General features: G+C 46.2%; 1 protein-coding gene and 1 pseudogene across 1 annotated transcript in view; one reads left to right on the top strand and one right to left on the bottom strand.

Moving 5' to 3' along the window:
* Positions 1-10,211, bottom strand: part of GPR179 (G protein-coupled receptor 179) — a 58,026-nt gene extending 47,815 nt beyond the window's left edge. The window contains exons 1-2 of the mRNA XM_066630969.1: positions 9,337-10,211; positions 379-487 (exon numbers count right to left, since the gene is read on the bottom strand). Coding sequence (XP_066487066.1) covers positions 379-487; positions 9,337-10,211 — 984 coding nt within the window. The remainder of the gene's footprint in view (positions 1-378; positions 488-9,336) is intronic.
* Positions 6,126-6,245, top strand: LOC136654798 (5S ribosomal RNA; annotated as a pseudogene).
* Positions 10,212-17,356: the final 7,145 nt, after the last annotated feature.

The following is a 17,356-nucleotide window of genomic DNA, read 5'->3' as shown; positions in this document are numbered from 1 at the left end:
CTATAAATACAAACTACGCAGCCAGAAATGTAAGGAACTTAAAGAAGATCAATCAATTCTCCCATCCAAGGTCTTGTCTGTTTTTTCTCACAGACAAAGTCTTTCGTTTGAGCACAGGCTCTCTGGCTGGGGACTGTGCCATGTCAATGTTATGTCCAGGTCCTGGTTCACTTGCTGGTTTAATACTGTAAATTACATAAAAGCAGCGGTAGGTGGGGGGGGGGGGCTTAGGAGTTACAGAAGGCAAGACTTCCAGGTGTAATAGTTCCAGAGAATGGGTGCTACAATAGAGAACTCCCTTAACCTGGGTCTCCTCCACTCTGCTATTATTCTGCCGGTTACCGGGAAGGGAACTACAACTCCCACGATCCTTCTTACCTGTGTGCTGTTGAGGTCACACTGGTGTGTATTTGCGAACCATCCCTGTCCACTGGCACACTGGTTTATATCAGCATTCTGGATTTTAACATCCATCCTCACGACCCCTCTGGAACATAATAATGCAAGTTGTTAAACATCAGTACTGTGGGTGGGGTGGAAGGCAATGGTGTAGCTAAGGAGGGGTCAGGAAGGGTACATTGCCCCAGGTACCACATCCTGAGGGGGGTATCTTAGGGGTCTCCGAAAGGCACCTTTCAGAGGCCTCTAAGACACCCCCTCAAGGCATGGCACCCAGGACCTCAGAAGGGACACCTAAGATGTTGCAGGTGGTGTTAAATATTTGGGGGAGTGTTATTTTTTGGGGGGGGAGTGTTAAAATTATTTGTGCCCTCGGTTGCCAAATGCCTTAGCTGTACCACTTGTGGAAGGAAACCTTTTTGTTGCAGGATGTGGTATCTTACAACCACTGCAGACTTTACTATAGCTAACTGATACATGTAAATCATTCTTCATGAAAGCTGTCTGACTGTGTGAGCCATAGAATAACAATATGGCTTTCAGTTTATTCATAACTGAATAAAATTTCAGTTATGGTGCATATGTGTTCCAGGATGAAACAGTGCACCCCCTGGCTTCACCCCATTGGCTATGATCCTGTCTCATTCTTTCCTGCCTCACACCATGCTCTCCCAATGCATACTTCCTAAAAGGAGAGGTGCCAGAGGTCGGGTCGATCTGAAGTAGCGGGTCAGCTTGTGATGGCTTGCGAGTGCTAGGCCTAAGTCTGGCATTGCAAACAGATTTGAAGGATAATCCCTGGTGAGCTCATGTCCTCTCCTGCCCAATGAAACATCAGTGACATGTTCATAATAGGCCTTGATAGCTGACAGTGCTTATTATTCAAAATGATACGTCCTCAGTTTATTGATCTGTAGCTTTCAAACATGGAATGTTGAGGTTTCCCTTGACGCCGAATTTCAGGTTGCCAAAAACAATGGTGGGATCTGTGAGCTCTCGCTGTTTCGCTCAGATGGACAGAATGCATTATTTAATACGAGTAGTTAATGTGACCCATTTTTCACACGGAAGATGAAATTGGCCTCCCACCCCTTTAACTGGGGTTCTTGCTCCTTTTTTGGCAGGGCTTCTGCTGTCACGAACAGCTGCATGCCAGGCAAGGATGTAATATAATAATCATAATATGTGTAAATTATTATAATTTGTATCCTCCTTCTCCTGCAGGGAGCTCAGAGTAGCGCTGCAGCTTTAGAACTGCATTGGGAGATCAGGGTAGGTGTATACATCCTGCAGGATCAAGCAGGAAAGCTGTTCCTAGCCTATATCACTTCAGACTGTAAGTTGGGGGAAGTGGGTGCTGTTTGAACGCTCCCCCATTGATATGGCAGCATCTCTTTGCATATTGTATTGCAGTACATTATGGGAAGGGCTTAACAATTTGATTCCACACAATATACAATTAAGTTTAGTCTGAGTGGCAGCAATTTGCCCAAGGGCACATCTGAACAACATTCACCATCACATTTTCCCAGCATTTTTGATGCAATGATGAAAATCTTCACCTGTTGAATCTCTGACCATCATGCAGCTGTGAGAAGCACAGAAACCCTATGTGGGAAACAAAGTTGCAATCCATTTCTTGTAGTTTGGCTTGCTTCTCTGTTGACACCCTCACCCACTCTCTTATACCCAAACTCTGATATGCAAGTCTCCGCATTTAGCTCAGAATGCTTAGGATTCTTATAACTCAGCCCCAGAAGCCAAATTCAGTGCAAGATATGAAATAATTAAAGAGAATGGAATTCTAAACTTGTTCAAGGTGCATTTTCTTCCTCACAGAGTAACTGCCTTCAACTAGTAGTAGTAGTAGAAGTAGTAGTAGTAGTATTTATATACTGCTTTTCAACAGAAAAGTTCACAATGTGAACTTTTGAATAAAGTTCAAATAATTGAATGAAATATAAATCATTTAAATAAAATAAATGAAATAACCAGAGCTGCCCGCATACTCCCAGGGAGTTAAGGTCTTCACTAGGCAGGGGAAGTACCACAGGTCTTGAGTATGGGCTCATATTAGGTCCAGGGAAGTAATCCACTCAGTAGCAAAACCTGCTTTCCATTGAGCTGAAACAGGGCGGTAACTAACACATGATAAACTAGAGCTCGTCAATTTCTAGCTGGAATTGGGTTTATGTGCCTTTCTGAACTCTGGAACAGACAGATCTCATTGCAAGTGGCCCAGGAGGGCATAATGGGTCATTATTGCATGAAAGACTTCCTCTTTGTTGATGATCTGTGTACACGGGCAAGCAAGCCTCTGTCAGTCAATGCAGGGGAAGGATGGGCATCGGATATAGGACACTGTGAAACACAGTGTGAACTGTGTGATGGGGGGAGGGTCAGGGAATCCTAAATCCTAAAGCAGGAGGCTTTTATGTTAACAGAAAAAGACTGTTTGGAGTGTGATGTCGAAACAGAGACAGCACTACTGTATATGGTTGGAAAGACAGTTGGGTAGACTGTTGCATCTGCATGTTGCTTTTAAGAAATTTCAAACTGGAAATCGAGATCTGAGATTTTTCACCACTGAAGATGAAAAAGGAAAGTTACCACAAACATCCCTCTATTCCTGCCTTAGGCTGTGTCCACACATGTGACAGAATGGTGTGTACTACTTCAGGAGTATTGCTTTGTTGAATGCTTTACTACTTGAAAAGAAAAGAAAAATCCTTGCAAATAAATAACTAGCATATCAGGAATGCAGGTTCTCACACAGGCTTTGCCTACTTTATTTGTTTCAAAGAGGTTTTTGTTGTTGTTTTTTTAATTAAACCTAGAGATCATTCACAAACATGTTCTCCTACCTGCAGTCTGAAATACTATATACCAGGGAGGGGCAAATTTGTTTATTAAACTTCAGGTGTTTGAGAGCCGCAGTATTTACTCACCATGAACATTAAATTTATGTTTTAATCCAGTGGACTCTCATTTTGTATTTGGTAAATAATTATAAAACTTGAAAATTACCTTTTATATTAATTGCGATGCAAAAAGGAGCTCAGCCAACATATTTCCGAAAGTCACACATTACAGCACATGAAAAAGAAACACGTGTGGCTTACAAGCTGCAGTTTGGCCACCCCTGTTATATACCATTCTACCACCTCCTTATGTTGCATGCATAAACCAGGCTTTGCTGCTTTACAACCCAGAGAATCGTTCTTTTAATAGTCCCAATGTAACCCCACGGGAGCTAAGTGACCAGGAACAAGGCAAGAGGAGCAGTGGCAGCCATTTCTCTCTTCTCATCAGTACCATCAGTATGACTGCAAATCTCCCAGGTAAGTAATCTAGATTGTAAAATAATAACTTGATTTAGATCTGAGACACACAGACATCCTTCTAGGTCCAGGCCTGGGTTTTTCCTCTGCAACCTTCAATACTGACACATGTACCTGCTCAAACTGCAGTACTGAAACTGCAGTGAGTACTTGAAACTCACTGATGTTTCAAGCAAGCGTTTGGAAGTTTAAAACATTTTTTGCCAGTTCGCAGTATTTTGCTTTGATTTGGTGGTTAACTAAGGGCGCAATCCTAACCCCTTATGTCAGTGCTTTCTGGCCCTGACTTAAGGGCAATGCAGCTCCAAGGTAAGGGAACAAGCATTCCCTTACTTTGAGGAGGCCTCCATGAGTGACACCCGACTGCAGGATGCAGCACATGTCCCATTGGCACCGCTATGCCAGTGCTGGAAAGTACTGACATAAGGGGTTAGGACTGCGCCCTAAAGCTTTTTTTTTTTTTTTTACTTTTAAAACTCTGGGCAAGGGGGCAAGTGGCCCCCTTGTTAACCACAAAGCAAAGCATTTCACAGTGGTCTCCATAGCCAGCTTCTTCAGGAGACACAAAAAACCAGTTTCTCCTGGGCTTGGTTCACTTTGTAGATCTGACCTAAGGGGGTGACTGTGGATCCACAATGGATCCACAAGTTGACCAGATACAATGGAGAACAGAGTATTGAACCATTGTAGAGAAGAGGGAATTCTGGCCGGCAGCCACCCTTTTAGCAGTGCCGCTTCTGCTGAGGTGTCACTTCGCAGAGCACCTCTCACCTGCTGAGCTGCAAAGTGACTCTGCAGCAGAACTGGTGCTGTTGAAAGGGCAACCTTCGTGATAATTGGTCTCTCCCATATCTTTAAAATGTGACCAAGATTTGCACATTTTCTCTTCTGTCATTTGCAGTTAACGAGCTTCTATGTGAGAACAAAGCACTTATTTCTGGCTGGTGGTAATGGCTGGCAACCTTCAGTCTCGAAAGACTATGGTATAAGCCTACAGCACCCAGTATTCCCAGGTGGTCTCCCATCCAAGTTCTAACCAGGCCTGACCCTGCTTAGCTTCTGAGATCAGACGAGAGCAGGCATCTGCAGGGTAACAGTTGCTGCTATTTCTGGCTATGATCAGCTCAATGACATCGCTTCTTGCTTAATGATGTCACTTCTGACCAGCAGGCACCATGAATGCTATTCGGCCCACTATATGAAACAAGTTTGAGACCCCTGTGTCAGGAAGTCTTGGGCCAGCCCTAATAATGATTAATGTTTAAGGGAAACACTTTTGACATTTTTCCTATCGTCCTGATAGCATTCCATAACTGGGAATGTTGAAAACAGAATGTAAATGGGAAGGTACAAAACAGCACAGTGGGAAAGGCTAGATGCTCTTATGGTATTGTCTTCAGTTATTGGAGTGGATTTGCACAATTTTGGACAGGAGCCTCTCCCAGCCCCACCTGGAAGTGCCTGGGATTCAATCGGGGAATCTCCTGCATTCAAAGCAAGTATCTGTCAGTGAGTTATGTGCCCCTTCTTGGCAGCCCAAACTGACAGAAGCCTCTGGCGACTGTTTTGAGGACAAAGATCAGCTAAAGCCAATGTCCACTTCCGAGTGTGGACGGGAAATGTACTCAGGGGAAGCACATGACCATCCTCTGAGACCAATCCAATCACCCACAGACCAGCTCCCAACAAGTGACACCGAACATCACTTGGTATTTAATGAGCAAAGCCCTCCCTAGACAACTGTAGGTTGAATGCATTCATTATGTGGAGCCCTGGATTTAGGAGAGAATTCCTGTGGTAGGGACTCTTACGTCCAGAACAATTCCTTGTTCTGGCTGACACCCCCCCCCCCATGTCCATGCCTGGCCTTCTGCTCACAGATAGACCATGTTTTCAGAAAGGATTAAATATATGTTTTGCTTTTTGCAAACAAACTTTAATTAGACAAATTTATTTCTCCTAAAATTCATGTTATCTTTGATCCAAGCCTCTACTTCAGAATGGGCTATTGTATACCTAACATACCTCCAAGCTATTATTGTTGTTTTTGTTGTTGTTGTCAATAAGCCATTCGTGTATATTGCATTTTACTAAGAATGAGATGACAGGTCCCTGTCTTGAGGGGCTTACACTGTAGACAGTGACATAGAACAGAGGAAGGGGAAGGGAAGGACGAAAGTAGACCATACAGTTAGACCTATTTAGGCTTAGTTACAGTAAGCTATAGAGAGGAAAGGTAGGTTTTTAAACAGAAATAAGTTCTATGGCCTTTCCAGGAAAAGTATTCCATTGGTGAACTGCTCTTAATAGTTAGGAAGTTCATTCTAAATCTTCCTCCTTGTAATTTGAACTTTCAAGTTGTGATTTCATCATCCATCCTCACTGGATTGCAGCAACTGTTACCCTGCACATGCCCGATCTTGTCTGATCTCGGAAGCTAAGCAGGGTCAGGCCTGGTTAGTACTTGGATGGGAGACCGCTTGGGAATACTGGGTGCTGTAGGCTTATACCATAGTCTTTTGAGGCTGAAGGTTGCCAACCAACCAACCATCTCACTGGATTGAGCAAATGCCTACTCATTCTTAACCCCCCTGGAACCACTTTATGCTGATTCCGCTCGATAGACTTGCTCAACCGATGACCATGGCAAATCAATCAGAGCCTAGCAGCGTGGGTTTGTCAGCCCTCTAGCTCTCAGAGAGAGAGAGAGAGTTGGTGTACCATACAGTAATAGCTAAGAGATAGAGCTACAACTCAGGAAATCCCTGGTTCAAATTCACCTGTGTGGCCTTAGGCAAGCTGCATTCCCTCTCAACCTCAGCAATAGGGGGTGACTATATGAACGAGTTATTTTCAACCAGTGTGCTGTAACACATTGGTGTTCCATGGGAGTTTGGGAGAGGGTCTTAGTAAGGCAATTGGGGGGCACAAGCCCCATGCTTGGCAGTGTGTGTGCCTTGTCAATTGTCAAAAAATGGATAGTGTGCCTTGTCAATTTTAGCACTTTCTCAGTGTGCTTTGAGATGAAAAAGGTTGAAAATAGCTGTTATAAATACTCAGGGGTAATGTTAGGAGTTGGCCAGTGAGGGTACCAGCAGAGGGCCCACTGGACATGACTGGGTCCTGAAAGCTCCGCAGCGGTGAGACAGGATGTTCATTGTACCCTCGTGGGAATGCGGTGCCAGGCTTGGCCCAGTAGCCTGACACCAGACTGATAATGCTTTATGGGGTCACTCTAAGGATTGTGCCAAAATTACACATGCGGAACATTTGAAAGTGCTATACAAATGATTATTTTTATTAGGTTTAACTGGTGCTTCCTGAACCTCCATATGGGTGGGCTGCATCCAGCTTGGCGACCCACAAGCCTTTCAGAGGATTTGCATGTCTGCTCTAAGCTGAAGAGACTGGGTCTCTCTTCCACTTGACCTCAGGTGCTTCTTGACTGGTCAGCTTTGGTCTCCTCCATTCTTTCCACCTTGCTGATGCCCACTGCGTTGTGAACCTGATAGTGAGCCATGATTGTGCTCAGCCTTGACAGGTGGTGGCCTGCACTCTCCTGCCACTTTGCCATGCACTGTTAGAAAGCTGCTGCTGCCTTAGGCTGAGCTTTGGATGAATCAGCAGGGAGATGGCAATTTTGGCTGGGCGGGAACACAAGTTCCCCTCCCCCATGTCCTCTAGCATACAGAGGGGCTTGAGCAGAGCCCACATCTGTTTGAGATCTGCCTGTGTAAGTACTCTCTTTGCAACTGAGAATGCTCTGAAAAGCAGTGTCCTCCATTGGGCGGACAGAGCCTACACAGGTACACTTGGTCGAGGTGTATAGGCACTGCTCAGACCTGCAGCTGAATGTGAGGAGACTGACAGTGCAGACAGCAATGGTGTCACTAGGGGGTGTGGGCTGCACTAGGTGATGCACCCGGGGGAGGGAGGGGGAGCGACACCACTACTGGCCAAAATTTTTAAAACCTTGGTATTTTTGAATAATACCGTCATAAACCATTTGATGAGTCATTTCCTGCAGGAAGCAATGAAACAAACCCAGTTGAAATATTTCTAATCTTAAAAAAGTTATAGTCAAAAAACCAGCAGGGGCTGGGCAATGGTGCATCACAATACCCGCTGCTCGCTCGGGGCGTTGCCCTGCTGACTGCATGGGCGGACGTCCATCAGACCAGCTGACACAAACCCTAGTGTCACCACTGGCAGACAGCATGCAGGCTTCCCATTGAAAAGCTCCACTTTTTCTCTCCGCTGAATGTTTGAATAGGGCTGAAGTTTTGTTCCCAGAACATCCTTTGAAACTTAATAGCTCCACTTTGGTTGGCAACCTTCAGTCTCGAAAGACTATGGTATAAGCCTACAGCACCCGGTATTCCCAGGCGGTCTCCCATCCAAGTACTAACCAGGCCTGACCCTGCTTAGCTTCCGACTTTAGAACTTGTGAAAGAAGAGGGTGCTCTGGGGAATTCTCAGAGGACTCTGTGGGCCAGAGGGCATGGCTTTTCAGGCTCAAGCATCTTTTGAATGGACAAAGGGGACTTGTGTAATGGAAATTAGATATAACAACAAAGCAGGCTTGTATAATCTGCTCTTCCAGTTGCCTGCATTGAGGTCAGCAACCAGACAGGGAAGTTCTGCAAGCACTGAACTCTTTTTCCCCCCCTTGTAAGTCACAAATGATAACATAGGTACTGTATGTGTGGGCAGGCCAGGCTAGTAACTTTTGCTGCCTTTTTGTTGTTGTTGCATGGCTGTAATAGAGTTCTTCTGAGCCTGGCAAATGGCATTTTCCTCACCCTTAATGAACCACAGCCCACAGCTATGCCCCCATCTTAGATGAAGAGGCCTGCAATCCTGCTGGTGTGGTTGCCACTCAGGCTGCAGTCTCAGCTTGGCTGCTTTTACACCTCTGTCCTAGGTAGCTGCCTGGGACAACATGTTATAAGGAGCAGCGCTAATGCGGCAGAACCAGGAGGAGTAGCGAAGGGACCTCTCTCTCCCTTTCAAGTCCAGCTTCTGCTGTGGAGGAAGGAGAAGGAAGTAAGATGATCCCGTGGCTTGATTTGAGTCAGGCTTCATCAGAGTTCAGCTCTGAAATGGGGTGGGGGTGAGGAATATAATACATAAGAGTTTCTCTGGGCACTGAATACTTTCTCATCATCACTGAGTACAGACTACATGCCCGCATCTGGAATGGGACCACAGAGACTTCAGTCAGTGACCCTGGCTGTATTCCAAGTGACAGGAGCTCTAGTACCTCCTTATTTCACATACTGACCCATCTGCCCCATATTTCCAGATGTGCAGGGGTGAACAGTGGTTACATAGAAAGGAAATTTTTTGCATAGGTTCAGAGGAGCACTCATCATCACCACCATTATTTCTAAAATCAGGTTCTGGGTCAAGCGCCGATAATTTATTTTTATCTTAAAATAGTATAAGTTGCTTGCAAGAACCTGACAGGCTACTCAGCAGCAAAAACCAAGCCTCATTCTTAACAGGTCTTTCTCTTTAGTCCCACCAAGCATGACACTAATGCAACTGGGTCTCCCCACAGTCTCATCCCACACCACTGCCCTTCCCCACTCACTTGAATTCTGGATTCAGGTCAGGTTTGAGGCCATAGAAGGAAGAGGAGAGTGTGACCATCCAGTTGGGTAAGAATTTTCCATCCTCGCATTCCAGGAAAGGCGGTGACCATTTGACGTGGCCAGTATCCATCACGTAACTATCCCCCCGGCCCCATTTGGGGGTGTCCAGGGTCTTGAGGTCATTGCTAAGGATGCGCTTGTAAAGCGTCGGGGCCCTCTGGAACCGAAAGAAGTTGTACCACTCATTTTCCCAAGTCAAGTTCCTCAAGCTCTCTGCTGAGGGCGAGAGATCCTGGAGTAAGATTTCATTGTTCTCCTTGATGGCCTGGAGCATCAGCTGGGGCTTGGAAGACACCGGGTGAGCATCGAAGGTTAGCACAGCACGATAAACCTGAGCATCACCTTCCATGATGCTTCGAACCAAGGCGTGGTACCACTCCACGTCCTCTTTCACACTAGACTCCCGGATGTCATTAGTCTGGAAGACCATGTTGAGGAAATTGGTTGCATGGGATAGCGTGTCGGTTGCACCACGCAAGTAGGAACGCAAGGCCGGTGGAGGACTGGAGGCCTTCCCCACATCCCTCACCTCAAACCTCCGAGTGCAGTTGGCTTGCAAGAGGCGCGACACATCTCCTGAGTACAGGAAAGCCACGGCTGCCTCCAGGCCCTCAGGGTCAGCCTTCTCCAAGCTAGGCGTAGGCACCCATGTGAAAGCCGAGGCCACAGAAGATGAGGAGGGGGGCATCCATTCCTTCGACTTGGGTGTCCTGGCCTTGGGTAGAGATGACCGCTGGTACTGAAAGATTCCAGCTGCCCAAAGGAGCTCCAAGTGGAAGCACCAAAGAAGAAGCCCCGAAAGACAGGTCTCCATGGCTTGGCACAGTCATCTGGCAGGGATCATTTCAGCCATGGGGAAGCCCTCTTGGGAAATCCTGATGCATCTGGTGGGGATCTTGAGAGCCTCAGGAGGTGGCGGAAGAAAACCACAAGAAGGAGAGAAGGAGCACGTCCATCTCCAAGAAGAAAGTCCCCACAGAACATTGGCACGCCTACAGAAGTGTCCCTTGCCTCCTTTTGGAATTTGCAGGACTCTCTCTCTCTCTCTCTCTCTCTCTCTCTCTCTCTCTCTCTCTCTCTCTCTCTGCTTTTTACCTCCCTGGTTGGTGATGGAGCAGACGTCACCACAATATGAGCAGCTGCTGGCACAGCCCCCCCTCCCTGACTACTATTATACGCCTGGGCTTTTAAATCTCTGCAGATACACACACACACACACACACACACACAGCTCTATCAACAGCCTCACTTGCTAAAGCTTGAAATGGACAAATCCCGTGTAAGGCAGGAGGGGGGAGAGAGCGGGCTGGAGGGAGATTGGAAGGGAATAGTGTCTGTCTCTCTCCTTCTCTCTGTCTCACTTTAGTTCCATTAGGGGATATAGGTCTGACACTGATGCAAGCAACCAAATCCTGCATGGAGTGCCATGGCAACGGAAAATTTGTCTTCCCACCTCACCCCTCCCTTTCCCTCCCCTCCCCGCCTTTATTTTTCCCCCCTCCATTCATCAGCTTGACTAACACCATGATAGTCATTTATAAGGTCACCTACTGCCTTCTGATGTTTATATCACACTGCTAAATATAATTAACTCTTCAGGCACCAGGGTAGGGTGGAAGAAGGGAAGAGGGGAAAAACAAGGATGGAGACATTTCAGACAGGGCGTTCTGTTCTACTGCCGTCTACATGTGGAGATGAGACAGGAAATGAGAGAGGGAGAGGGTGGCTCAGAGGAGACATGGCCTTAATCTGAGCCAAGAGTTTAGCAGACTTAGAACCCCCTCCCCCTTCTTCAGCGCCAGGTCTCAGTTCTGGAACCTGGGAAGCTATAACAAAGATGCTTTGTTATATGAAAGATGCTTCCAGTCCCTGTTGACAGTACTAAGTTAGATGAACCAAGGCAAAAGGCTGCTATGTGCGTTCAAGAGTGCTTCTGAGCATATGCAAAACGAATTTTCATCACTAACTAACCACAGCACATCCCAATTTTCTGGGGTGTGTTTTTAAATTTTATATTACCTGCTTTTTGTTTTGTTGTATTTTTTTGCACTTTAAAATAAATGTATGGAGATGTTTAAGCTATGCATTTACTGCGCTTGTGTGTGTGTGTGCACAAAGGAATTGTAAATCAGTGTTATTAGTTCAGCTTTGCTGAATAATTTTGCTGTTAGTTCAGGTTTGCTGAATTATTTTGCCGTTCACCCTGACCTTTACTCTACAGTGAAACACGCTTGTCTGGAATTAACCACTGTAGAGGATGAACAACATTTGCGGTTAGGGAGCTAGGAAGGAGGAGAGACCGAATAGGAGGTAAGGGGGAAAATGCAGTAGAGGGAGAATAGGTGACAGCGGAATGAGAGGAGGAGCCAGAAATGAATTCCCACCCACCCCCGCATTTGTGAATCAAATTGAAATGAAGGGTTTCCATACACCCACACACTATCCCTTAATGAATGTTTCAATTTTGTCACTCTTCAGGGGACTTTGAACATTCATCTGATTCAGATCACGCTTTATGAAATTAAAATGCTTGTCCTGTAATTTCTAGGGTTATTCCCCCCCCCCAGTTGTTCATATTCGTTGAAACTTGAGCAATTGAATTGGCTTTAGACTTGGTTTACTCACATGGGCAGGAACTATACCTTCTCTGAACCCAATGCAAATGAACTTTCAACTCCAAAACTACTGATCTCCTCCGTCTAGTTTCATGCACTCCTGCTTGCGAATAAATCCCACTGAACTGTATGAAACCTGTTTCTTGCTGTATGTGGCTGGAAGTTCCTAAAAGAAAGCTTCTCCGGTACTCAAAGTGAAGATCTGCCTGGAAATAAAAAATGATCACCTTGGCAATCTTTATGAGCAGAAATGCAAGTGTTGAATAGCATCCTTACAGTAGTATCCATAACCCCCCTGCTGGTCAGTGTAGGGTTTTGCTCCCTTTTCGCTAATGGGAAAATGCAAAACAGCCTTTGAAAGGGTCACAATAAACTAGGTAGAGCAGGGGTGCTCAATAGGTGGATCGCGATCTACCGGTAGATCGCGAGGCAAAATGAGTAGATCACGGAGTGCCGACCCCCCCTTCAGGTGCCTCTGGGAGGAAACGCTGGGAGTAAGGCCCATTGTACTCAATGGGGCTTACTCCCAGGTAAGTGTGGCTAGGATTGCAGCCTCACAGCCTAATCCTAGACATGTCTACTCAGGAGTAAGTCCTGTTATACTCAGTGGGGCTCAAGGTACACCAACATACATTGTACACATAAATGTTATATGTTATGATGGCACGAACATTGTAAAAAAAACTCTGGTATATCTCTGGGCCTTGCTGGGTTTCAAAGTAGCTCTCGAGCCAAAAAAGTGTGAGCACCCCTGAGGTAGAGCATAATCTACTGGGAAGTTCTTCAAGCAAGCCTAACTGAAATGAACAGCAGCTATGCAAGAGATGGGCTGAACAAATATTTGGTAATTTCTTCCCTACATGATGTGAATGATGCATTACAAATACTAACTCAGTCATTCTGAACCTGTGTGCCAGGCAATGCTGTGTAACACTCCTGGAGACCCTGAGGTAAAGGCCTGAACTGGGCTTCCTCCTCTTGCCCCCCCCCCACCACGTTGCACTGGGTACTACCACTGACCTGGTATACTGGAGGCTCAAGGATCAGCTTGGTTACAGGTGACCCTGATGGGCACAGTTCCTCACCCAGTATCCAAAACCTGGTCCATGCTTGATACCATCCCACTGGACACCCCGTCCTAGAGACAGATAATGTTGCCTCTGGTCAAAAATATTCTGTAGGGTTGTTTTTTTTAAAGGCAAAACAATAGCCTGCCAAAGGATTTCCTCTATGGTGAACTCGTGCAAGGAAAGCGCCCTACAGGTAGACCACAGCTGCGATACAAGGACATCTGCAAGAGGGATCTGAAGGCCTTAGGGATGGACCTCAACAAGTGGGAAACCCTGGCCTCTGAGTGGCCTGCTTGGAGGCAGGCTGTGCAGCATGGCCTTTCCCAGTTTGAAGAGACACTTTGCCAACAGTCTGAGGCTAAGAGGCAAAGAAGGAAGGCCCATAGCCAGGGAGACAGACCAGGGACAGACAGCACTTGCTCCTGGTGTGGAAGGGATTGTCACTCCCGAATGGGCCTTTTCAGCCACACTAGACGCTGTGCCAGAACTACCTTTCAGAGCGCGATACCATAGTCTTTCGAGACTGAAGGTTGCCAATACAATACAATACAATAGCCTGCTAAAGTGTTTGGCGAAAGTGGGATGAGTGTGTACCTGCACAGACCAAGGGCTGCCATCATTCTTTCAAACCAACTCTCTGAGAAGTATGATTCTCAGTACAAAAGTATGTTGTACCAGTACAGCATTACAAGGTGGCAAGAGGGGCCCAGCGCCTTCACTTCTGGAATTAGCTTACTAAGGACGCAATCCTGACCTGGGCTTGGGCCGGCGCAAGTCCCTTGTGCTGGCCCAGTAGGGTTGCAAATGTGCCATAAGGCATGTTTGCGCCTCCTCGGGAGTTGGCTAGGCTGGTGCGTAGAGGTGTGCCCGCCTGCGGAGGCTGAAATAAGCCTCCGCGCTGACTGAGGCACTGAGCCTTGCGTCAGCACAGCTGGGCCAACACAAGTCTCTGAGGTAGGCGGGGAGGGGGTGGGGAGGAGGCAGGAGGGAGGCATTCCAGGGCGGGGGAGGGCAGGCAGTGGGTGGCCCCGGGGGTACATGGATGGGGAGCAGTTATGCCGGATCCAGTGGCGTAGCTAATGAATGTGTAACCCAGTGCGGAGCTCAGAATGATGCCCCAGAAGTGACGTCGCAACCGGAAGCAACATCACACCCAGGCTTTTAAAACGTGCAAATTAGAGGAAAACCTGTCTCCTCTCCCCAGAAGATCACCACCCACTTGCTCTGTTGCCTTCCCCCAGCCAGTGGCATAGCTAAGGCATCTATCTGCTACCTGGGGTCAAAGAAGATTTTACAGCCCCCCCCCACAACTAAATCAAGTTTAATTAAGTAAATAAATAAAACGTTTGCCCCTTATTGGTTAAAGACACTGTACTGGGATGAAGAGGGAGAGTTATTCTCCCACTGCTAAATATAAGAGGAGCACCACATGAAAGCACCTCTTTACCCAGTTAACAGGGGTAACTGTATTATGATACATGGAAATGAGAGCTGACACATGTTAACACTTAATTGGTTCATGCTGTATCATAATAACATCTCATTGGCACTCAGAACAATCAGTCTCACAGGTCAGTTTTGAGTTAAAGAAATCTACTTTTTGTTCCTTAATTGAGTTGTGTTTTCATTTTTTGGTTAATTGGCCATAACTTTTGACAGAATACAGATATTCTAATGTGGTTTGTTTCATTGCATTCTGCATTAAATTACCTTTCCAATGATATATAACATGATGGTATTATTCATACATACCAAGATTTTCACAATTTTGGCCACTAGTGTCAAGCTCAGCTTGTTGCCTTGCTAAAGCTTGTTGCCTGGTGAGACTGCTACCCCCTGCACCCCTTAGCTACGCCACTGGCTGGATCCCAACCCCCATTCCCAGGGAGATCAGAGCTGCTTGAAGCCGCTCTGCTATCCTCTGACTTGTGCCACCTCAAGAGGTGGCGCAGGTCCGAGGAGACCCATAGGGGCAAGGGCACCTTGCCCAAAGGCCGGGCTTTTTTTCTAATGGAACGCGGGGGGACGGAGTTCCGGCACCTTTTTGCAGGGGCCCCTCCCCTTTGGAGGCATTCCAGGAGGGGGGAGCAAAACAGAGGCAGAGTAGACAGGCACAGGATTGGACTCTAAGGCTGCCATCCTATCCACAATAAGCCCCATTCACTAAAGTGGACTTCTGAGTAGACATGCATAGGATTGGGCTCTTAGGCTGCAATCCTAGGCACTTTCCTGGGAGTAAGCTCCATTCACTAGAACGAGACTTACTTCAGAGTAGACATACCTAGGATTGGGCTCTTAATCCTGGCAGAGATATATATCTGCACCCGTTTGCACATGCTAAGGGCAGGTGAAAAGGGATTCTACGTGTGTACAACATGCTGTCCAGCCTTGCCAGAGATCTTCCTCGTCCTTCCCCCACAAGCATGCCCTCCGCCAGCCAGCGTTTGCAGCTCCTCTCCAGCAATGCAAAGCGGCTGCTCAGGGCAGCAGAGAACATACAATTGCATGCCAAGCGCCTTCCCAAAGATACAGAGTATTCTGATACCTGAATTAAAGCATATTTAACCGCTTGTTTGCAAAAGTAGCTGTTTCTGTGTGCACCTAAGGACCCCTCTCGTGTAAGAATTTCTTTTTTGTTCTTACTCCCACAGTTACTTAGAGTAATTTTACTACATGGAACTCATGTAAGCCATTTTTCGGAATCCATTCACTGTTTCCTCTCCTCGAAGTAGTGCCACACTACATACTACACGCTACAAGTGCACCTGTACAGTATTTTTCCCCATGTGTAGAAAAAATAGCTAGAGGGAAGGGGATGTGGAGATTGACAGCCCAATCCTATGCATGTCTACTCAGAAGTAAGTTCATCTTTAGGGGGAAGCACATAAAAAATATTTTATTTCTCCAATAAAAAATGGTTTAAAAATAAACAAACAAACAAACAAACAAATAAAAGATTAACAAGTTGTGAGTTCCTGCACCTTTTTTTCCACAAAAAAAGCACTGCCCAAAGGTAAGGGGAAAAGTTTCCCCTTGCCTCTGGCTGAGCCGCTTTTGGCCCTATCCTGTGCTGGTTACAGCGCAAGCCTCTTGGATTGCCTGTTCCAGCGCAGGATAGGATTGTGGCCTTAGAGCCTCATCCTATGCATGACAACTCAGAAGTAAGTTCCATTATAGTCATAGGAGCTTACTCCCAGGTAAATGCAGATAACATTGCAGCCTTTGCTACTCTTTATAGAAGGGCAGGAAGGAGCTTTGAGTTGGTTAAAACTGGGGTGAATCAGGGGGTTGCAATTCATTAAAGTCCCCCTACCCATTCCCTGTGATAAAAGACTGCCCTTCCTTTTCCTCCCACAAAGCTTAATGTGGAATTTATCCCAAACATTCTGGTCCCTGGAAACAAATCACTTTTAATGATGCAAAAGTGAAGTCCACACCGATCCATCTCATTACCCTGAGCCAGCTGCAAAGCACTGATAGGGCCAGGGTTCTTCCCCCCCACCCATGTTATATTTCTCTTATACAAAGCTTAATAATTCCACTGTGCATTAAGCCATTTCCTGCCAGGCTGTAGGTTTGCATCTTTTTTTGTTTCAAAACGCCCCAGCCCCCAAATTGCTCCATTTGAAAATCAGAATGAGAACCCCTCCGCACACTCCTTATCACTTGACCTAAAGGGGGGGGGGTGTGAGTGAAAAGGGGGGCTGCTTTGTTTGACCCCTCAAAGCTTAGGGTTAAAAGCCCATTTGTATCCCAAATGAGTGAATTTTTTTCATTGGGAAGTTCCAGATTACTTGCTTATCCATCTGAAATGGATTACTGCGGCAACCATCAGCTTGGTTATTAATGTGTCTAGGTTTTAATGGTCAGAGATGATACAGTAATAATATTAACACATGTATAAAGCATTATGTTACCATCATTCTATTTTATTACATCATATTATTGCTCTTGGATCCAGCCCAATTTCTAGAGGGGCATGTGGCAGAGATAACCAGGAGCACCTTTGCCCACCACTCTTTGCTATACCAATTACAAGCTTTCCCACAGAAAGCAGATCTGATCACATTGATCCATGTTGTGATCACCTCTCTGGTTCAGACTATTGCAGACTATTTATATTGGACTGCTTTTGAAAACTATCTGGTGCAACCAGATTGCTAAAGAGAGCCATAAAGGGAAAGCCTGTGATATCCCTCCTGTGTGAGCTATGCCAGCTGCACATTGGTTTCCAGATCCAATTCAAGGTGCTTGTTCTTACCTTTAAAGCCCTA

This window comes from Tiliqua scincoides, chromosome 5 (genome assembly GCF_035046505.1).
Source record: "Tiliqua scincoides isolate rTilSci1 chromosome 5, rTilSci1.hap2, whole genome shotgun sequence".
In the NCBI taxonomy this organism is placed as follows: Eukaryota; Metazoa; Chordata; class Lepidosauria; order Squamata; family Scincidae; genus Tiliqua; species Tiliqua scincoides.
Note: the sequence above shows the minus strand (reverse complement) of the source record. Positions and strands in the feature narration are given on the sequence as shown.